The sequence below is a fragment of the Corvus cornix genome, chromosome 1 (genome assembly GCF_000738735.6).
Source record: "Corvus cornix cornix isolate S_Up_H32 chromosome 1, ASM73873v5, whole genome shotgun sequence".
NCBI lineage: Eukaryota > Metazoa > Chordata > Aves > Passeriformes > Corvidae > Corvus > Corvus cornix.
The window spans coordinates 22,539,814-22,562,427 of NC_046332.1; the positions used below are offsets into that span (position 1 = coordinate 22,539,814).

The 22,614-nt window shown below is 48.4% G+C and overlaps 1 protein-coding gene across 2 annotated transcripts in view; it reads right to left on the minus strand.

Annotated features, from left to right (window-relative positions):
* Window positions 1-695: 695 nt before the first annotated feature.
* Window positions 696-22,614, minus strand: part of VANGL1 (VANGL planar cell polarity protein 1) — a 45,887-nt gene continuing 23,968 nt past the window's right edge. Inside the window, exons 5-9 of one of the 2 annotated variants that reach the window (XM_039558740.1) lie at window positions 13,284-13,417; window positions 10,310-10,348; window positions 9,881-10,013; window positions 7,683-7,917; window positions 696-6,472 (exon numbers count right to left, since the gene is read on the minus strand). In XM_039558740.1, the coding sequence (XP_039414674.1) occupies window positions 6,212-6,472; window positions 7,683-7,917; window positions 9,881-10,013; window positions 10,310-10,348; window positions 13,284-13,417 (802 nt within the window). In that variant the 3' untranslated portion in view covers window positions 696-6,211. The remainder of the gene's footprint in view (window positions 6,473-7,682; window positions 7,918-9,880; window positions 10,014-10,309; window positions 10,349-13,283; window positions 13,418-22,614) is intronic. The other variant, XM_039558732.1, reaches the window with a different exon arrangement.

Below are 22,614 nucleotides of genomic sequence, written 5' to 3' on the forward strand. Positions count from 1 at the left end.
GCATCCTGTGGATTTTTCCAGAAGCTGAAGCCACCAAGGAGATCTGCTGGGCTAGGCTTCCCTGAGGAGTGGGCACCCAAAGAACATCTAGACAAAAAAGCTGCTCCCACATTGCCTTGGGCACAGCTGCTTGATCTTTCTGAGCTCTTGGCGTGCTGGAGATGGAAACTGATGGTGGGGAGAGCCACACCCAGAGATGCTGTTGAGGTGAGATCCCTGCACCTTTTCTTAGCAGAGCACAGGCTTGCATCCGCACAAACAAGGAGCACTGGCTTTTCTGCCGCTCACCACTCCTCCTCCCCACCAGAGCCAAATAAGGAACTCGGCAGTGAATCCTGCACTTCATAATTTGTGTGCAAACTATGAGAACACAGGAGGCAGAAAAACCTGTTCCCACTCCAGTTATGTGGCCCCCCACCTCCTTCCCCCTTCCCCAGCTGCATTTGCTCCCCATCATTTGAGATTTCAGGTGTTCAAAGCAGTCACCTACCAGTCTTCCTTCAGGAGTGATAAATGAGTTTGCATTTTACTGTGGTGTGGCAGGGCAGACCAGAACAGCACAGAATGAGGGTGACAAAAAGACAACCTCAAAAAAGATAAACTACATGTTTGCAGGGCCCCTCCTGCCCACAGCTCAGGAATGCTTAAAGACCAAAAGAGCTTTTTATGTCTGAAAAGATAAGAGAAAGGACTGGGACAATCAAATCTGGTTTCAGTTTATTTCCAGAATTTTACTGTACAAAATATGCAAAGTGTAAAACGGTTTTATGTTTCAGTTTAAAAAACAACAAAACCCCATCCAGCTATAACTTAAGAGAACCCAGCTTGGAACAGAACAATTTACAAGGCTAAACCCACAGTGCATTAATGTCACAGACACCAGGAATTTGCTTACTTAAGTTCACGATTAGAAAAGAACAGAAAGACCATGTACCACTGCAGTTAAAGTCACATGTGCAAAGAAGAGAAAAAAGAAAGAAATGCTGGTTAGTGTCTATTAATTAGAAAACCTTGGCAAAACCCTTCTTACTATACACAGAGTGTGTAGAAAAAGTATTACACAGTGATAAAGGAGGGTGGGGGAAGGGCATTTTACTCCCAGCCCCGTCCCCAAGACACAATAATGCTGAATCAAAGAAACAGGCACAGAAGAGTGTAAGATTCCTTCACAGTTATGCCTGCTCAGGTAGTGGCCACAGCATCTCCCCACGGTGCACACAGGAGATACCCCCAAGCATCGTCAGCACTGGTGAGAGGTGCCCGGGAAGCAGCCAGAGGGGGGGAAGGATCCCCTCCTCCCCGGGCAGAGCACACCCAGGGCAGGGCCGGCTGCCTGCTGCCCACAGGGTTCCGTGTGCCACAGGGATAAAAAATGCAGTCTCTTGGAGGGATGCAGATAGGTGGGTAATGCCAGCTGTACCGCTGGCACGGCGGGGACCCAGCTCATCGCTATCCCAAAGCGACCCGCACCGCCCACAGTTGTCAGAAACGGCAACTTTTGGTCATCATCGATGGGAGGCAGCAGCCTGAACACAGGAGGACGCACACTCCTGTAGGAGACATCATGGCTCAAAGCCATCTCTTTTAGAACAGAAATTTGGGGGTTTTACTTCATCTTTTTTTTGTTTGTTTTCTAAGACCAAGAAATTCCAAGAGCACCTCCTTCTTAACAACAGCTGAAACACTGAACCACCAAGTCTGGCTTGAGGCTTTAAGCATGTATAATGTGCACACCTAGAGGGGGAAAAGCACACAGACACACACAAGCTGAATGAGAACACACCTGCACACACACCTCGGGAGCAGCTCTCACACAGCTGGGCAGCACTGAGACCAAGTGAGGAGCCAGCTTGGGACCAGACTACTGCATTGCTGCAGAAGACTGCAAGACTTTTGTTTTACCTTTGAAAAGGGCAGAATGACATGTTTTGGTGAGCAAGATGAAATTGGCTTGAATAGGTTTCCATGTTTAGCCAAGTTATGGATCTTTCCAGTTTCTTCAGCGGCAAGTGTTGGAAGTGAGCACATCTCAAATGAGACGCTTCACAGCTACTTATGTGGGGCAGGACCAGCTCCAGAAACTCCTTCCCTACAGCTTTTGGCATACTCAGCAACAGCAGATTCCCTGGGCATTGCCCAGAGAGCCCCATCCCAAAGGAAAAGGTTTGGAGGTTTCGTAAGGGTTGGGATTTGTTCAGATCTCCTCCAAACTCGAGCCTTACTGTGCACTGCCTCCAAGCTTTCAACTGCAGCCTCAGCACCTCCCAGCCCTGCAGATATGCTATGGACCGGAGTGCTACAATGCTTAACACTTCCAAGACGGCTGCCTGCTTGGCTTCCAGGTGTGGGAAAGGACACTGAGATCCAGGGCAGCCTCACAGAGTCTGCACCCACAGCTGAAGCCACACGGCAATGAGAGGCTAACAGATGTGACAACAACATCTGCCCATGCCCAGTTACAAGACTGGCAAAGTGTTTAGAGTAGTATCTGCCCCTACACTCCTGGAAGCCGCAAGAAATCCAAATCTTTCACTTTATAGCCATGAAAGAGAAAGCCAGCCTTCATGGAAACCCACAGTCATTTCCATCTGCTCTAGAACACTTGAAAGTCTCAGCTGCATCTGGATTTGCAAGAAGACCTCAGCATGGCTTTGGATTTAGGCTGCAACAAATCTGAGAGCAAAAAACCAAAGTCTTTAAAGTATCTGAGCAGCAAACTTGAGTTACAGGAAACGTGCCAACACAGAAGAGAGGAGTGGGCCACCACCACTCCCCAGCTGGGCAGCACAGCATCCTATCAAATGGTCCAGTGAAGGACATCCAGTGCAAGGATCATCTCCAAGGGGGACACTGACCACTTAATCACAAACAGGGTTGTCTTAAAAGACCACTTGAATTCTAATAAAACCCCCACAATTCCCAACCAGGTACAAACATCCAGAGTGGGAGAGAGGAAAGAAAATATGTGCAAGGAGACAGTGCAGGATAGGAGAGGCATTCGGAGGAACAGCCTGCACTTGGTTGGCAAACCCTACAAGTTGTATTTATGCTCAGCTCTTGGCAAGCTCGGCAAAAGTAAGGGTTGCAGGAATTGGATCAGAGCTTTGTTCCCTATGACTCCATTCTTACTCATTAGCTGGCTATAAACAGAGTTAAACAAACCAGTCTGCACTCACCACTCAGTATTTTTTATAGTTTGAATTCCTACAGATGCCACAGATCCAACTGTGGATCTCAAAGCACTTGAAAGCAAGTTGAGTTTAGCCTCACAACACCCCAGTGAGGTAGGTATGACAGTGGTCCCCTGACTTTGCATGGCGAAGGGAAGCAAGAGAGACCCTGAAAAATGTCACTAAAAATACCAGAACAGGGAATATTCAGGAATCATGATTCCCCTTTCAGTCTGTCCTTGCCTCTAAGCAGGTTGCATCTCTAAAGAGACCATTTGAGAGAGTCCTCTCCTTCAGATTTCATCAGGCAAAGCATTCACACTGCTGACATAGGGAAGAGCATTAAATGCAGGAGTTGGCCCCTGTTGAGAGTGTCCTTTTTGGCAGCAGGCAGAAAAGGCAGTGTTGAACCACAGCACAGAGATGAAGAAGCAGACCCAGATTGAGCACACGCTGCTTCCGTCTGGTTCTCCATGTGTTAAAGGATTTAACAAAATTAAGACATGAGTTTCCTGAGCAGATACTGTCAGACAACCCCTCCTCATGGGGCAGGGAAAAGGAAAGGGGAAGGAAATCCTGGGAAAGTAAAGAAGTTTTGCAGATCTGCCTGTGACAAGGTGCTCTCACATAAACAGCACACCCAAGCCCCCGGCAAGGTGGTTCTTGTTCTGGCTTCACAGATATGAGCCAATTCAGCCACAGGCAGTAGCCTCCACACAGGTATTAAGTACTCCACAGTCTCCCAAGCTACTCCCAGTCTCTCCCACCCTGCTGGTTATGCACATCATAAAAGCCAGGTGCAGGCATCTTCAGGAGAGCCAAGTGTAAAATACTGTATGTTCTCCTTCCTTTTTTTTTTTCTTATAAAGGAATAAACCAACATATTTTTTCAAAGCAAAACACTGCAAAGGCCACAGTCAATAAAGGAGTCCCCATACAGACTACCAGAAAGCCTGATCTGCAAAAAAAACCAAAACAAAACCCAAACACTGAGTTTAGAGAAGGGAAAACACTACCCACTTCCCATCCTTTAAGGGCAAAGGGCATAATCCTGTCATGTGCTGTGCCATCCAGTTTCTTTACAACCACGTCTGGCACATTACATGGACTAAAAAGGATCCAGGAGACTACCATGTGCTTGTAAGAAAGGTGCAGGAAACTGCAGGTGTCACTTGGATGGCATTTCATCACTTTGGACCCTCACTCACCAGGGTGCTCCCTTGATACCAAGAGGACTATGCACAGGTGCTGTCAGATAGGCATCTCCACTGCTGCTGAAGTTGGAAGAGGATGGACCCTGCTGCCCTGTCCCCAGCATCCCTGTTTAAGGTGGCTGCTCCCTCCCACCAGCTTGTGGTGGGCACCAGCCAGCCCATGCCTGCCATGGGAAGGTCTGGGGAAGGGCAAAAGGGACAGGAGGGGCTGTCGCAGCCCTCCTCAGAAGACTGTGCAGGCTGGCAATGAAAGGCACTGACTTACACTCTGCTGGAACCAGGGCCTTCTTGGTTAAGACATCCATATGGAGGGCAGGCCAGATCCTGCCTGATAAGGGATATTTGCATGGCAAAAGACTGAGCAGAATGAATTGATCATTTACATTCACACGGATCTTGAGGGACCTTCAGGTCGATTCGAGCTTTGCAGCTGGCTCCAGTCACTCCATGCTCTGTGCTGGCAATCAGACTTCAGACACTGACTTAGGCTCTCCGTTAAAAACAAACCTTCCAAACTCAGGTGACTAAACTCACACATGAAAGCTGCACCAGTGGGCAAAGGCAGCCTCACAAACATAACTGCATCTCTCTAAAGCAGATCCCAGCACTGAGCAGAAACTCCCACAGCACAACAAGGCCAAGAAAGGCAGGCAGATTTTCAACATTCAGGCATTGTTTGGTATTTCTTAGCTACAGCAGAAGGCGTACGGTGGGGAAGGACTCATTGCAGTGTTTCCAGAGCACAAGAGTTCTCCAAAGCAACTGAATGGGGCAGAGGTCAGCCTTTCCCTGGCTCCTCTCCTGAAGGAGGGAAGTGTTTTTGCCCATCTTTTCTCCAGACACACCTGAAGCTGGCTAGAGAGGGAGGGGCACATTCCTGCCCACACCTCCTTCCCCTCAAAGAAGCTGTCAGACATAGGGCGGGTCTGTGATTTATCTGAGGAGGAGCCAGCTACTTACTGACCCTGTCCCAGTGCAAATACACAGCCCTTGCAGGTGCAGAAGGAAGTGCCAGTGCCTGGAGAAACACATTCAGAAACCCAGACAGAAGGGGACAGTAACAGGAAGCCTCAGGAGTGCCTGAGAAAGACGCAGACAAGCAGAACAGAGGGAAGCAGGTGAGACATAACAGGGAGCTGTGACATGAAGAACAACTTCACTAACAAGCACTGATTAAGAAACAAAAAATAAAAATTGAAGAGCTGCAAATGGGCTGATCCAGTTCAAGACAAGCAACAGAGAGTGAAACCGTCCCATTATGCCCATACAAGTCCGGCACTGACAGAAGAGGCACATGGAGAGGAGGAGAAGAATAAAGAATAGAAGTCCCCTCACACTCCCACCCTTTGATATCCCCTCCTCCCTGAGTGAGCAGGGACTGCGGCACCCAGTGCCAGGAGGTTTCTGTGAGGGAGAGGTGAGCAATGAGCCCTCAGGAGCAGCCACAGGTGGCAAAAGCAGAGACACAGGGGCACAGGCGTGCGCGGTGTAAGGCAGCGCTCCAACAACAGCTCTGACACTGCAGCCGTGCAGAGAAAGAGCGTGAGATTTACAGGATGCTTGGAAAGAGGGGGAAAGAAAAAAATCTGTTCTGTCTCCAAGGCTGAGCTAACTGAGCCAAGTCACCCTGTTGCCTCTTAAGATACTTCTTTATAGATAAGATAGCCCAACTTCCCCCCCTCCCCTTTCCAAATAAAGTGCAGATGGTCAAATATTACTGGTCCATCATCTGCCAGTTTCAGTCAGCATTGGGGAAATTAAACCCAAAAGCATGATATTGAAAAAAAAAAAAATAAAAATCTCCCAACAACCCACCCGCAAAATCCCTTAGACTGAAGTCTCAGACTGTAAGCGGAGGACAAATTTATGAGATTTAGGGTCTATGAACTCTTCTGAGAGTTTGATGAAGGGGATTTTTTTCACATTAACAACAAGGCTGAAGTCCAAGCACTTGAGGACAAACACGACGCCATCTTGTAACCCGCTTGTGACCGCTTCCTCGCTGACCAGCGTCCACTGCTTGGAGAACCAGCGATCCCTGTCATACTGGAGGGTTGGGCCTGGGTTGAGGTAACGCTCCAGGAATGCCTGCCAAGAGTGGGACACACATTAGCATCAGCCCCACAACTCGCCCTGCTCTCTCCCCATCCCCAAATACAGCTCTGCAAGCATGGGCTTGCCATGCTGCAAATTGTTTCAGCTTTCACACTTCAGAAGACATCTTCTCCCCGGTCCCTCCCAGCTTTTCAGACCCAGGAGTAGACACAAACGTCAGGAGATCCTCTTTCAGTCCATCCCAGCAAGTTTGCAAAGTTATAGCCCTGACTTCTGCCATCAGCACAGCCATCTGGCAGCAGGTCAGTAGAGCAGAGGTCATTTCTCCACTTCCAGCCCCATAATCCATCCCAAAACTACAGTCCCAGCCAGCCAGATAGGATAGCTGGCTCTCTCCTTCAGGCCAAGCTAAGCTGGTAAACAGATGTTTCCATGTTTTCAGCCTGAGGGTGCAAAACTGAAAACAGAATGCAAAATGCCATTTGACCTTTTTTTAAAGTCCCTCTGCACCTTAATGGCAGCAGAACTCCCCTTGCATACCTGGGCAAGGTCCCAGGCGTCTCACAGCGAGAGGCTGCTAAGCCCCATCTCTTGACAGCATTTCTGCTCTTACTGCAGTTAAGTCCTGGGTGAACGTCCAGGAATAACCCTTCCCTTGCACTGTGGGGTGTTCTTAGAAGGGAAGGTAGAGAGTGGGAGGGGAATTGTGTGACCTGTTTCCCTTATCATTCAGTCCCTCCCCGTGTCTGCAAGTCAACAGTCACAGTCTGGGCTTGAAGCAGCAAACTATGTTTGATCAAGCAGCTCATGAATTAGAAACACTGTCAGAGAGACACAGATTTAGGCAATAATTAGCAGTCCAAAATGCAGCATAGCAGAGGGGGCAGAAAACTGATCCTTTGCAGGTTGCCACCTGCATCATACTGCTACCACAAGCCAGCTGGAAAAACTCCTGTGACTCAATGCCACCCTTTCAAACATTTATTTAGTATTCTCTTTGATGAACTGGATACAAGAATGAATACCTCACAGGCACTTTCAGATACAGAGACAGAAGATGCTGCAGAGGAAATACTCCTTCCCTTTGAGACCCGCTGCAACCTACACCGCACTGGTCGATTCACCAGGAGAAACTATGAAAGCCTTCACTCACCTCCCGTGACAACTTTCTGTTCTGCTTGCACACACTGATGTGCCATCCCCTTCTCCCTCCCTCCTGCAGCAGCGTTAGAGAAAGCTTTACCTTTGGTGTCATGTTGTTGGTGATGCAGAAGGACAAGTGTTGCAAGATGCTCTCCATGCTGTGGTACTGCTGCTGGCGGGTGGTGCGAAGGTACTTCTGCAGAGCTCTTGCCATGGAGGGGAAGATTGCCTGGGCTGCTTCTCGGGGGTCCATCATCTCTCCTGGAGCTTTCTGCTGTTCCTCTGCCTGCAGGCGTTTGATGTGAGTGAAAGCCTCTTCTACCGCAACCACAAGCCTGCAGAAGGAAAATCAGGACAGTAAGAGTCATAACAAGAAGTAGGATGGGTCTGTGGTTAAGGCAGAGCCTGGGAGTCAGGATTTACAAAACCTCCTTTCCCCATCAGCCATTGAGTCACTGCCTGCCACCAATTTATGCAAAATCTTCTCTACTGGAAGTCTGAGGGGCAGACAGTAGCTTTTCCTTCCTTGCCCAAGCCATCCAGCAACTGAGGGCCATAAACCAGGATTAAGCTTGTAAAGCCCTGAGCACTGCACTTGGTTCTGCCAGCACAGCATAAACATCAGCTACATGACTCAAACGAGACACAGCTGCCCTTGCGTTGAACGCGTGTCTGAGTACAGGGTCCCAGCACACAGGACTGCAGCACGAAGCACAGGACAGGCAAGCACTCAGGGGGAGGCTGACTGCACTCCAGGACACAGCCTGCTCCGAGACACTCTGTGCTCACAAGCTGCAGGCTGCTCCCATTTCCACCAGCTGGGTGCAGAGCTGCCCAATGACCGCCCTGCACCCCTCCACTGAACAGCAAAGGTGAAGACACCCCTCCAGCTTCACTCCTAACACTGCAGCTAGACGCATCTTCTGCAAACCATTCCAGTGCTGGCACAGGTGAGCAAACACCAAGACCACACCATGAAAGGGGAACAGATGTCTTACAATGCTCACTACTTAGTACTGGGCTAACTTGCAAGTGAGGAAAAAACAATAATGAAAGAGCCACCCAACAGAACTCTTCGGCCTCTTCAGACAGGACTTGTTTCATACTTAATTTCCTCTCAAGTCACCAACGACTGTCCACAATGATCTCAATATCCAGTGCATCTTAAAGCCAGGGGCAGCTGCCTCACCACAAGCAGAGGTATAGCACACTGCATTCATACTGTACATGAGGAACAGCATGAGAAGTCCTGACCCTTGCCCATTTTGTTTAATTTGACACGGGGGAGGTGGGGGGTGGAAATCAGTTTCTAAACTCCTGGCCTGAAACACCTGGCCTTATCTGGTGACTGATGGTTTCCCTCTGACTAAGCAGTTGTTCTAACCAAACTCAGCAAGCACAGGAGATGTGGCCAAGTTAGGATGCTACACTTCACAGAAGAGAAAGTTTTAAGTTCCTATTGCTCCGAGGCTGGAAGAGAGCCTAAAAGACAGAGGCTATAGAGCAGAGGTCAGACTGAAGCAGGCAAGGAGGGGACGTTGTGCCAGCACTTTCCCAGTGAAACAAACTGCCAAAAGAAAACTCAAAATGAGCCACCTCCTTCCAGTTATGACACATTCCTTCCAAACACAGCTCAGTTCAGGGGTGCCTGCCCATAAGCAACTTGCCTCAAACTGTTAGGTATGCTAACTACAGACTGCAATTAGGCTCCTGAGCAAACAGAGGCACTCTCTTGGGTCACCTCAAGACAGCATCAACTTCGCAGCCTAAGTGTGACTGGCAGAAGACATATATGTGTTCCAAAATAAAATGTAACTGTTTGTAGTGAAGTCTTTCCTCCTCAATTCATTGAAAGGCAGTCAAACTGTCCCTTTGACTAGTCTGCAAACACAAATATTCTCCTCACCCATGAATGGGCAACACCAAGAACTCCACTGACCCTGTTCCTGGATTCCTTCAGCTGACAAGCCTGGGCATGGGCAAAAATAATGGGATTTCCTATAGCAAATAACTACAGACTTGTCAAGCACTGGACTGTTCCGTAATCCATGACATTGCATTAGCTTATCTGCCTCGTATACACGAGCTCAGCTGCATGCACGCTCTTCGGATAATTCCAGTTGCAAGCTGGAATTACTCGAATTCCACTCCCCCTCCCTTACACATCTGGGTTTCATAAGCTTCTTCCCCGTGACAGATTTGCAGCCAGCTCCTCATGGTGGGCCGGGGGTACCCGCCAGGCTGGGCAAGCCCCCACGGCCGAGCCTCACAGCAGCACGTGCGACAGGCTGGCTTTACCTCGCCCGGCGTTTCTTCACGCGGCGCTCGTGGTCGGCCTCCTCGTAGTAGAGCTCGTTGTGACTGGAGTCCCTGCGCCGGGCGGCGGCCGCGATCATGGCCCGGGACTGCCCCGACGCGTTGTTACCTGGGCCTGCGGAGCAAGGACGGCACAAAGGAGACAAAGGCGGTGTCAGTGCCACAGGGCCGGGGCTGGGACAGTCCGGCACCCCACGGCATCTGTCACACGTGCTCTGGGGCTCCAGCCTTCCCAGCCAACGCTATAAACCCTTCCCCAGTCCTCAGGAGCTCCGGTAGAAACCCTGCACGGCAGCACAGGCTTAGAGAGGGCATTCTGGCACGTGGACAAGGGCAGTTAGTTGGGATGGAGGGTCTCACACAACATACACAAAGGCAGAGTGAGGTGAACATGCCAAGGATGCAACTTACCCCCCATTATATATGCTTTCAGTTTGAAGGCAAGGGCAGCTGGAACATACCACATTTCAGCATCAAGACAGTGTGACAGCACAAGAAGTGAGAAGTTGGAAAGAGGAGAGAGACAAACACAAGAACATAATGAGACATGGAGATGAATAAATGAAAGCCAAACTCCAGACAGTTATCCGCAGGAAGGGAAAACAGGATGCAGGGGCAGCAGGGTCACCTTCAGACACAGCACAGGGTTTTCCACAAGGGCAGGTGCTGTCAGAGCAGCAGTCCCTCAATTGGGTAGGCTGGGGTCTTTATGTGTAGTAGCTTCTCATGGCACCCTGAGCAGCACCTGCCATCAGAGCTTCTGCTGCTGTTAACAGATCCCACACAGCCACAGGAACAGGGAAGCTGCAATCTGCTCTGTAACACCCAGTCAGTCGACAGAGCTGTCTACTACAAGACCTTAACTAGTGACCTTAAAATACAGTACTAGGTTCTGCAACTCTCTCCTGAAGCCCTCAGCTCTGGCTTTTCAGTTAGGGAGAGGAAAAAGGCTGCCCCAGAAGAGTTTACAACCCCTTGTATTCAGATAGAGGGCAGAGGTGGGTCTACCCAGAGAGAACTGGCAGTCTAGGACTGCCTCCAAACCACCAAGAGCAGCTTTTGTGCCAACTGCTCTGAAAGCCCACACTCTCAGCTGGCAGTGGTTAAGGCCAATCAATTGCACAGACACGCTCAAAACTGTTCTGCTCAAGCAAGGGCAACTCTTCAATTTTTTTCCTAAAAAGCCCAAACCGAATTCCAAGACAGAAGCCTGAAACTCAGCAGTGGGAAGAACAAGCACTCACACAAATAGCTTCTTAAGAGTCTAAACATTTCAGATGTTGTTTGACAGCCTTGAAATGGAGGCTATGACTCAAGGGAGACACTAGCTCCCAAATTTGGGTTACATCTTTAATTTGCCTTGTTGACTATGCCTGGCAATGAAAGTCCTGGTTTTGAAGGTGAACCTCCCCACTCTGCAAAAGAGAGATTACAGCAATATGTTTTTCTTTCCTGGCTGCTGCAGTATCAAATACAAAAGCTGTCAACAAATTAGGCTGCCTTAATAGCATTACTGTCTTTTTACAAGAAGGGTATAAGAGACTGTCAGGCTGCCAGGGTAAGCTGCAGCCAGAGCTACACTCTGCTTTGTAAGATGGATGGAATCTTCTTAAGGCCATGCCTCTAAGCCTGAGATTTCCATGTCCACAAAGGCAGCAGCCCAGGCAACCGGTCCTGCCCCAGAAGGGAAAGCAGGAGTTCCAGGCCCTGGCAGGCTCACAAGCTTGACACTTGGAAAAGCCTGCCAGCCACACCTGCAGCTTGCTCCTGGTTCCTTCTCTTCTAACGAAGCCTCATGAGCTAGCAGCTTCTGAGCACTCACACTACCAGACTGACAATCTTTCCTCTGAGCTTGGGAGTCCCACTGTCCCAGGAGGTGCTGCAGGAAAAGAGAGCACACCAGCTCCTGAAGGGACACTGCAGTGCAGGAGAAGACAAGCCAGTAATCAGAATGGCACACCCTGCAGCCAGCCTGGCAGGCTGTGGGGTTTGAACAGTGTGCAGATACTTGTGGGATCAGGAAGCCCTCACCTTCCATACACCAGGCCTCACTGAGAGTGAGCAGCTGGAAGGAATGATTTCACCTCTAGAGGAACACAGAGCATTTCTGTTTACATGTCAGTTTGCTTCCCCTCTCCAACACAACTCAACCAAGAGCATCACTCCAGGCAGCAATGGACACATGATGGGCAACCTGTCTTTTCCCTTCCCTCATTTCCCCCTTCCTCTATCAGGATCAGAATATCTCACTGTAAGGATCTAAACCTCCAATTAACTTTATGGACTCAGGAGTGCTGCATGAGGTTAGAGAAGCCTTTAGGATAACATCTTTGAAACTCACCAAAAATGAAACAAATCCAAACAAACAAACAAACCAAAAAGGAAAATGAAAACAAAATGTTCCACGCCCATAAGGCACTGAAACTTTGTTGAAAGCAAAACAATCATGTCTCATGTTTTTTCATATGACAGATATCCTTAATATTTCAGTCTCCACGCCATGCACACAGAGCCAACTTGCCCAGTTAAGTCTCTTCAGTCTCTTCTTTCCAGCCTCAAAGCCTTTCAGTACTAACAAATTCATGGGCAGCACGTGCCTTTACCACATTTTGTCACACAACTTCAGCCATCCTTCACCATAAAAGCTTTGCTACTCAACTTCAACTCTTCCAAAGGAATGTGCACCCCTATAAAGGCTGCTGGGCACATCTTGCTTATAAAACGTGGCTTTCACTGATAGGGTTTAAGAGTGTCAAATGATTAAGCCCAGTTTTCACTGTTTTGAGTATTCACATATCCATCCACCCATCCTCCCAAAGGCTTTTTTAAAGCCCCAAAGCCTGAAAACGGTTACGAACCGCAAAGCTCAATGAGGATCGTTATCTGTGTCTGAGTTTCCATGGCCATGGGTGAGCCAGGCATAGCTCATTTAGTGCTGAGGCTGCAGGCTGATGAGCAACACTTTCAACAGCTCCTTCACTTTCCTGAAGGCTGTATGTGAAAGCAGCACAAACGACTGGGGAACTCATTAGGTTAAAAGTTGTGTTTATTGTAGTATCACAACGGAGGAGATGACCCAAGGGTGACAAAAGCAGAGGCTGCTTAAAAACAAGCAGTGGTGCTGAAAAGTGTCAAGCCACATGACAATTAAGCCTGACCCAAAACGTGGCTATTTCACCTGGCAAAGACAAAAGCCTTATTGTGGGCTAAACACATCTGTAAAGTCATCTGGAACTGGCAAACTCAGGGCTGCTAGGAAGATTTCCAGCAAGAGACAAGGATTGGCAAAACAAAAAGGTGAGAATGTGTGCATAACAAAGCATAAAGCCAACCCAGTCCTTCCCCATCCCACCCAGTCTCAGAGACTACATTTCACCTCACCTACCATCAACATTGTAGACTTTCAGGCCAGCCATGTGCTTGGCTGCTCGGGTTTTGGAGGCTGTTAACAAGGCTGGGTTGTAGACTGTGAAATCTCGGTAGTAATTTTCCAGAACCACCAGTGCAGCTCGTTGGATGCTAGGGAAAGAAAAAACAAAACAAGACAAACCCCCTCAGACTGAAACAAGCTCTCTTGTCTTCATAAAATATTTAAAAAAAAAGAAAGGAAGAATAGTGATATTATTTGGAACAGAGTTGTCACGCCTACAGGACTGTGCAATACACAGAATATTAATTACTCTCTCTAGGACCTGAAATTTCATTTGAGATGCAAGATAAGTATCTCTGCCCTCAGGTCTATAGGAGGATGACAGGAAATCCCCAAACAAGGGCAGCACAAAGTGAAGCACTAGGCTGCCTGCAGCACGGGAAATTACAGAACAAGAGCTCAGCCCACCTCAGTACAATCACTCTGCTGCAGAGAGCTTGCTCAGGCTGAAGACCAGAACACCACATGGGTTTTGCTGTAGCTGGCCAGCCTGGACAGAGGGACCAGCCCAGGATGGATGCTTTTCCCTCCGAGTCATTTCCAGCCGCACCTCGCAGCTCCTCAGACCTCCTCCATCCCAGCACTGACAGGAGTGTGATCTCTTCAGCTTTCACAGCAAGATAAGATCGCTGCCTGAGGAGTACGGCTGCCAGAGACGGGATTACCTCAGTATTCCTTGTTAAATCCCCGGCTAGGGACAGAATGAGGAGCAGTGACACTCCCTCCATCCCTTTGAAGGGATGCCTTTACACGAAACGATGACACATGGGAGCACAACAAACACACGCGCCAGCCGCAGGAAAGGCTCAACCCAGAGGTATCTTCCTCTGCAATCATTTCGACAACGGAGAGGGAGAGATGTCTGTAGGCACTGTTACCAGCAAATAGGACAGCGTTTCAAAACAAGCCCGAGCTCTGGTGTTTAAAAATGCGGGAACAGGACACAGCTCTCTCCATGCTGCTCTGGCTCTGTGCCTCAGCGTGGCATCGGACTGGCAGCAGCACTCTCAGCAAATCACCAAGATCACCCATTCACCCAACTGGAGCTTGCCAAGGACCCACACTTAAAATAATTTTTGTTGGTTCAAAATGAAAATGTAACTGCCAACACATTTGTTGCCAGTTAATTGCAAAGGTCACACTTACCAAGGAGGCCCCTCCTAAGGAAAGCAACAAAGTATTCTCGCACATGTTACAACATAGGAAGAAAACATTACAAGGAAGGTAACGTGGGAAAATAAGACATTAACAAATTAAGCCCTAAATTCAGTTCTCTGCACTACCACAGATTCCACGTGTGTTCCCGGAGGAGCAATTTAAATTTTCCTGTGCTTTGCGCTAATATTAAACTTCTGCATCACACCCAAGTAATTTAAACACACACACACAACCACCCTCATTCTACAGCTGCCATGCTCCCACTGATCAGTGAATTAAGCACAGATGCCAGCCCATTCAAGAGATTCTGAGAAGGAAGAACAAACCCCGACTTGCTCACTGTGTAGCTTCATCAGTCAGTATTACGGTACGTCGCCATTTATTTCATTAGCTGCGTACCTTTAAGATTATGAATTTAGCTTTAGAAGCAAATTCCATCTTTAGGATTGTCTGGTGGGGTCTTTTGGATCCAGCTGGAGCGTCTTAAAGAAGCTTTACCTTTCAGGCGCCACTCCTTCGTATTTCCTCACCTTAGGTTTGGTAAAAGCAACTCCACTTACGCACTCAGCTACTGATTTGTGGTAAAGAGCCACCAGTTAACAAAGGAAACAATTTTCCTTTGATGAAGGAGTGCAGACTGACCCACTGCCAGACACACATAGATGCTGACAGGTGAAAGCAGTTTTATTTCTGCCTGCCACGCTTCTGATTTCTACTGTGAATTTGCTGCAGCCTATAAATAAAATTTCATAGAAGTAATCATGTGGCAGCAGCACATATTCCCCCTTCTGACTGCATTCAAACATGATCAAGTTTTTCCATGTCTGCTTCCCAGGAAGATAAAACTCCATAGAGTTTCATCACAAAACACAATATTTGGAAAACTAGGACCAACTCAAAACAGGAAGATAAAAACGAACAGTTATTCTCTGTTAATACACTGTACTCGTTTCAAACAGCACTGGAACTTCCATCCCAGCAGCGGGAAATGTTTGGGAGCTCCACTGACCAATTAGCTCTATTAGGACAAAACACAATGCACTGCAGCAGAGAATAATTTATTTTTATACATACACATTTTCCCTGGACCCCACTGACACCATTGTCATCAGGATGGCAGCTTTCCCCACCTAACACCCCTTCCATCCCCTCATTAAATAACCTTCCCCACCAATTCATTGGCACGTGCACCCAAAATCTAAACACAACAAAGCTCTTACATTGCAGCATGCAACTATCATTGCCCTGAAAATTTAAAGCCCAGGTATTTGTTCCTGATGCAAATCCAGTACAGGCTCAATCCTGCACATGAGATACCCCAGCCACATAGAGTGTCTGCTCTCTGGGAAGAGAAAGGTAATAAACATCAGTTTCCTGAATTGCTACCAGCCCATTTCTGTCTCCCATGTAGTCCACCCTAAGCGTGGCAGGTTAGGAAGACAGCTCCAAGTACAACCCTTCAAACTCTCTGTTCCAGGAAAAAAAAAAAAAATCAGAGAGAAGCTGCAGACAAGTAAATTAGAAGGGTCACAGTAATTCGCGAGAGAGAGGAAAAGGCTGAATCAGAGCCTCCTGAGCTGTGTTGCTCAACCTCTTCACCCACATCAAGGGGAAGCCTCACCCTGCCCAGCACAGCACGGCCAGCCCTGCCCCACACGGAGCTGTGAAGCACCAAGAAGGCCGGCCCCGACCAGGCACAGCGCCCCAAGCACGGCAGAAGGGCACCCCACGCTCCTGCGCAACACCTCGCTCCAGGAGGAGGGCAACCGCAGGCATGGGAGCATCCAGAGCAGCCCGCAGCAGTCAGCAGGAGCACAGCAAAACACCAAGGAAGTCTGCTGTCTCCCAACAGAAATCCAGGCTTTTTGGGCTTCCCACCGCAGGCAGACCCTCTGCTGCCCTGCGAGCAAGGTGAAGCGGCTGCGGGAAGCCGCCTCTCCACCCACACGGCAGCTCCAGCGGGAATGGAAACTGGCAGCCTTCCTGCAGGCCACGTCTGGAGAGGCAGCTTCCCTGCAGCACTGTCTCGGGAGGAGTTCAGCACCACGTCGGTCACTGCATTCATTCACCCCGCACTTCGCAAGCTGGGCTGAGGCTCTCCTTTTGTTCAGCACGTTGAAAGAATGGGGAGGGGCAGGAAGAAAACGAACAGAAAGTTTCGATACCTACGCCTGTAGGAAAGACTCCGAGTGAGGATCGTTCTCATGTGCCACCAAGAGGGTCTGGCAGCCCGGTATATTTCAGGCATTGCAGCAAACTACCAGAGCTATGCAGAAAAAGCACATCAGGGAAACATGGAAATCGTCATAGAAAGGCTTGGACCTTAAAGATCATCTAGTTCTAACCCCACCCCCCTCCACCCCCGCCATGGGCAGAGTACAAAAAGCAGGACACAAAATGCATTTCCATGCAACAGTTCAGATTCAAAACTTATGGCATGAGAGGAAAACCTCTTGCACAATCCAGGGGCCTACTGGAAACAGAGATTTCCTTGCAGGCAGTGTCAGTGAGGCTCCATGCTTTGTTGCTTTGGATTTCGTGTAGTTGGAGGGTTGCTTTTTTCTGATTATTATTTTTACTCCCCTGAAGAAGGCCATGTCACAGCATGCTGCCAAGAGGGAAAGCAAACAAGCAGACCCAGCAGAAGTACAGTGGCATTTGGCAGCAGAGAAATGCAGAGCCCTTTACTAACAGTAATGAATTAACTTTTACAGGGCATCCAAGGAAGTGGAGGAGGGGGACTCTGTGACACGAAGGTAGCAACTATTTTTTTCTCTCAAAAAGCTAAGTCAGGACCAGTTTTGTCTGAGTGCTTGCTGCTACAAAAGATTTGAATATTGCAGTCTTGCAATACACTGCACCTCAGAGGCCATTTTGACTTTGTATTTGCCTTCTGTGACACCAATACTGAAATTGGCTTTTCTTAGTGGATTTCTAGGAAAACAAGCCAGTACTAAACTGAAGAAAAGCACAAGGAAAGAAACCTGTTTATATCATCAAATACTGGCTTTGGACACCGGTAGTTTCTAGGAAAAGGGTTTTGAGTTTTATGAAGTGGTACGAAACGGGTTGGTGAAAATTAAAAATAAGGACAGAAAAAAAGATTAAAAATTGAAGCCACACCTCTATGCACCTGTCACTCACATGGTTTTAGCAGTTTTGTGCTTTCCTGCTAAGCTAGAAATGTAGCCTGTCACGGTACTATACCAAACATCAGTAGACACTGAGAATTATCGAGGGCAGAGGAGTGCCCCATACTTTTGCAACAGATCTATGTACACATCCAGAAAGGGCTGAGCTGTTTGCTACCAGGGCAATCTTGCTATAGATGCAGATCTTGCAGCATCAGGGTTTAGAGTGAGCCACACACACCTAAAATACACAGGGATAGGCAGAGGTTTGATGACTGCTGTGTTAATTGACGGCCGAGGAAGCCTGGGGTTATTTAATCAAATGGTTCCCAGCACAGACTCCTCTCCTCCAAACAACATTTTTTTTAACATTCTTCAAAACAGACACAGCATCAAAACAAGACAAGGTCTCTGGGCACATAAAACACTTGCCACAGCCAATTGGGAAGTTTGGCACTTCAAAGAAAAGCTAAGAAAAGATTCCACAAAGCAACCTTCCAAGGAGAGCCAGCTTTGCTTTACCAGATGTCTCCAGCCTACAATTGCATCGAGCTTGGCTACTGCAAGAAATACTGAGGTCTCCTGGGGCACTGAGCTGCTCATCCAGAGCACTTCTTACTCTAGCAGCGCTGTCAGCTCACGTCCAACAGGTTCAGAGGCCTTCTCTGCCTTCCTTTGCCCTGCAATCACATCTTTCTCCCAGAAAACTCCCTTTCCCCCCCCCCCCCCTTTCTCATACTCTTTTGCCAAGGCACAGAGCTAGGGCTCAAGCTCCTGATTCTTCACCATGTTGGACTGTTTTCCCAGAGCAAAGTCACCACAACTTATAAAACTGGAAATAGACAGCTGAAGTGCAAATGCTTCCCACACCAGCATCCCTGATGAAAATGATTACAGAAGGGATTTCCACCATCCTCCACACAGACTTGCCTCCCTGCTCTGCCTGTCACAGCTACAGGTGAGGCCAGCACAGGGTGCCCACAGAGATGACCCTGAGGAGCACTGCCAGGGGCCAGGAGCTGGCAGAACCCAAGGGATTCAGTACTCACTGTCCTTCCCAAGCAACACCTTGGAGCAAGGCTCCCAAGAGGACAAAGGTTGTGCAGAAGCACTTTGCAGTGCTGGCAGAAGCACAAATGCCTTGGCTACAGTTTGGCCCTTGCCAATAAACAGAGCCCGAGTCAGATCTCAGCAGAGATACCAAGACAAGGAACTTCTTCAGCAGCTGTGGCCAAACAAGCAGAGCCGAAAAATGCCTTTTGATCATCATAACTACAAGAGCATTTCAGTTTGGTACAGTCAAGAGAACAGGACCGCAGCCTCTAGGAAAAGGAAAACCACATTTTCTTGTCAGACAACCACAACTGAGATCTCTACTTGGCTAAGGCAGGCAAGCGCAATCCTCGCCCTCCCTGGAACAGGCACCGGGCAACCGGGACACAGCGAGTTTGTTTTAGATACCCAACTCCTGGCATTCGGTGAGGCAGGGAAAAGAATTTGCAAGGTCAAACCTTTATCAGGGAAGGGAAGAAAACCTCATTGTAGTAGCAGGTTACCACTGTGATGGCAGCACAGCTGCTGCCCCCAAGGCAGCCAACATCCCTCTGTTAATGGTGCAATTAATACGGAACCCAAACACACAAAAGGTCTGCCCCCATTTTGCAGTGACCAGTCTCTGTCTTTCTCTCCCCTCACAGTCTTTTTTAACAACATGAAAATGACGGAATTTAAAGCGTGTCCCCATCTATACCCAACACTGCACATCTGAGCAACACAACTGTTGTAAATTTAAGGAGAGCACCAGCCCAGCTTTTAACTGCAGATCTCCCCTTCTCTGCCCTGTGCAGTCCAAGAAACACGGCTCCCCAACAGACACTCCTTTACAAGTCTCATCTTCTGCAAGACAAAAATCAGAATCAACACACCAGCTGAGCAATACAATAGTTCACTGCTGATGTAGAAGGGATTTCAACACAGAAATTCTCTGAATGAGAGAGAGAGGAGCGGAATTCATTTTCAGGTTGGGTTTTTCAGTTTGTTCTCCTCAAACCTCAGAAGCAGCCTAGTCAAAACCTAGTCAAAAACTATCGAGTACAGGTGAAAAAGACCCCTGCAAGTCCACTACTAACATTGCTGTTACATTTGAATGTTTTCATTTTGAAGAGAAGCTGTGAGTATTTTTAAAAACCAGGACTTTACAGGAGGGTATGACCAAACTTGGGGGCTGTGGGGGAATCAACTCCTTTACATCACACAACCTAAACAAGCTACTTACTTAAGCCTTCCTGAGGAATCCTATAAAAGTACTCCCAGGCCAGCACTAAAAAGATGCTGCTACAGAAGTACAGAGCATTAAGTTTTAGCCAGCAGCTATAAAACTGCAGTAAACCCAATGGCATGCTCCTACTGCAGTTCTCCTGAGAAACTTCCAAGCCTGACACCTCAGGAAGTTAACTGGTCTACAGGGTACCAGCACACAGCCTGAATGTTTTCCCCAGTCACCTTTACTGGGAGAACCTCAAAATTTGATGAATGCTTTCCCAAAAGCTGCACTGCCCTTCCTTCCACTTCCAACAGCTGAAGGTGGCAGCTAGCATAACAGACTAGTAAAAAACTGCAAGACATTACTGGTATATATAGTGAGGAGGAAGAGAAGGAGAGCACAATCCTCTCATTTAAAGGGTGGTCTGAAAGGTCCAATAATATGATTTGCCAGGAAAGGACAATCACTGTGTTGAGGTCAGATGCTGTGACAGCACCACACTTCTCTTTCTCAGTAACACAGTGAACATTTTGTTTCACAGTATGTTGTGCTGAGGGAGACAAAGATCAAAAGGACACTTGTTACCTCCAACATCATATTCAACAGACAGAAAATTGAGTAAGCTGTAGAAGTCTAACATGAGTTTTAGAAACAATGGAGGTTCTGGAGCACCAGAAGAGCTTCCTATGGAAGGCAGAGGACTCTAAAAAAGAAGGAAGATTTAATCCCTTGCTGAGACTAAGCTTCTTGCCAGGTTCCCTATATACAAGTCTAGGAAGCTTTATTGCAGCAGGTCAGCCTAGGTAACTGGAAGGCTGCCTTCCAGCCCCTCACAGAGTAGCAAAAGGGAGTCTAACATGCGGTAAATCCACATGGCCCCAGTTGCCTCAGCCCATCCATGGGGATGGGTGAGTGTACAACGAGAGCAGCTTCAGGAGCTGCATCTGAAAGAGCAGCTTGTGAAAGCTTGAACATGTGGTGCCACAAACTTCTCCCTCAGAAGGCTGAGGAAGCCAGCTGCCAGGAGAGCAGGCTCCAAAGCAAACTGCCCGCATCCTCTAACGCCAAGACCACCTCTCCAAGGGGAACAGCGTGTGTAGGGAGGTGCTGTCAAGCACTTCCTCACCACTCAGATACCTAGCAAAACCACTAAATCCAAATGGTATAGCTCACAGATTAGCCAGGGCACAACAGCAGCTCTCAGGCACTCACAGCTTGGGCTGCATTTCAGCCAGCTCCTCAGACATCAATCATCCCATGCAGATGCCCCAACAGCTCTCAAACTAGACACCCACTTCCCTTTGATCCCATACAACACATTCAAGCAGGCAAAGGTGCTCCCTTCTCATCAGACAAAGAGAATATTTGCTACCAGCATCTCTTGCTCCAGGGTCTGCTGCAACACAGACAAGAAACATGAGAGGCAAAGGACCTGTCCGTGCCCTGCCATGTACCTGCCATGTCCCAGACACCTGTAGTGAACCAAAACAACACCTGGCCAGACATCCACACCTCAAGCTCAACCCAGCACCCTCAGGAGCCACTAGTAGTTTAACAGGACATGGAGAGCAGCAGCTACTGGATCCAGCAGCTAGAGCTCAGAAAGGGGTTTTCCAAGTGCACTGCTAGCACACCAAGCATTTGCCTCCATGTTACGGTTTTGCCAAGTCGTGGGCTATCATCAGGGGAGCTAATGAGAATACTATCTTCCTTATTCATGAGAAAAAACCCCACAAACAACCAGCTACCCTCTACTCACACTGAAGTAAAGCCAAAGCTGCGAAAGGTTTTCTTCATCTATGGAGCAAATGGGCAGTTTGGGAAGGAAAGCAGTGAGAGAAGAACACAAAGGGGACAACCTAAGTGAAAAGGTGATGGGAAGAAGCTGCTGCTGAGCTTTCCCCACAAACCTGCAGAGCATGGTAGACCACAGGCACACCAGAAAGACACGGGTGTCGACAAAGCAGGGACAAGTTGGCTTCCCCAGGCACTGTGGGTGTTGCATCCAGCTGCCAGCAGTCCAAGAGGATCCACTTGTCCACATCCAATTCTACACAGACCCGTGACCAATTTGAGAGAGTCAGGGACTGCTGAAGTAGATCTTACAGTTACCATTTGCACAGCTGAGCCAATTATTGAGGCCAACGAGCCTCCTGTGGAAGGAGACCTGCATGGCTCAAGATAATAATTTACAAAGTCCAGTCTCACAGCTGGAGATACGACTCTAAACCAAGTCCACAGCAGTAAGCTGCCATCCATTTGTGCACCATGTCCAGCTCTGAATCTTCAAGGACATGATCTGAGGTACTCAAGACCAATGCCTTATGCTTGGGCCAAGGCTGGTCCCTCGTAGGTCAGCTGGACTGGGGAGGAGAAGCAATGACTGGAGGCTCTCCCTTCCCCAAGCTCAGCAGAGGAGCAGACTTTTGCAGACAGAGCCCTGACCCACCAAGGAGGGCTCCTGCAGACTGCAGGAATCTACGGGGCTTGATGGGATTCACGCAACAGTCCCTAAAGAGCTAGCTGATGTCATCACAAAGCCTCTCTTGATGATTTTTGAGCAGTCATTGTCCTGATTTTCAAGAAGGGCAAGAAGGAGGATCCCAGAAACTACAGGCCTGTCAGTGTCACTTCAGTGCCTGATAAATTGATGGAGAAGATTATTCTGGGAGGTATTGAAAAACATCTGAAAGACAATACAGTCATCACTCACAGCCAGCACAGCTTCATGAGA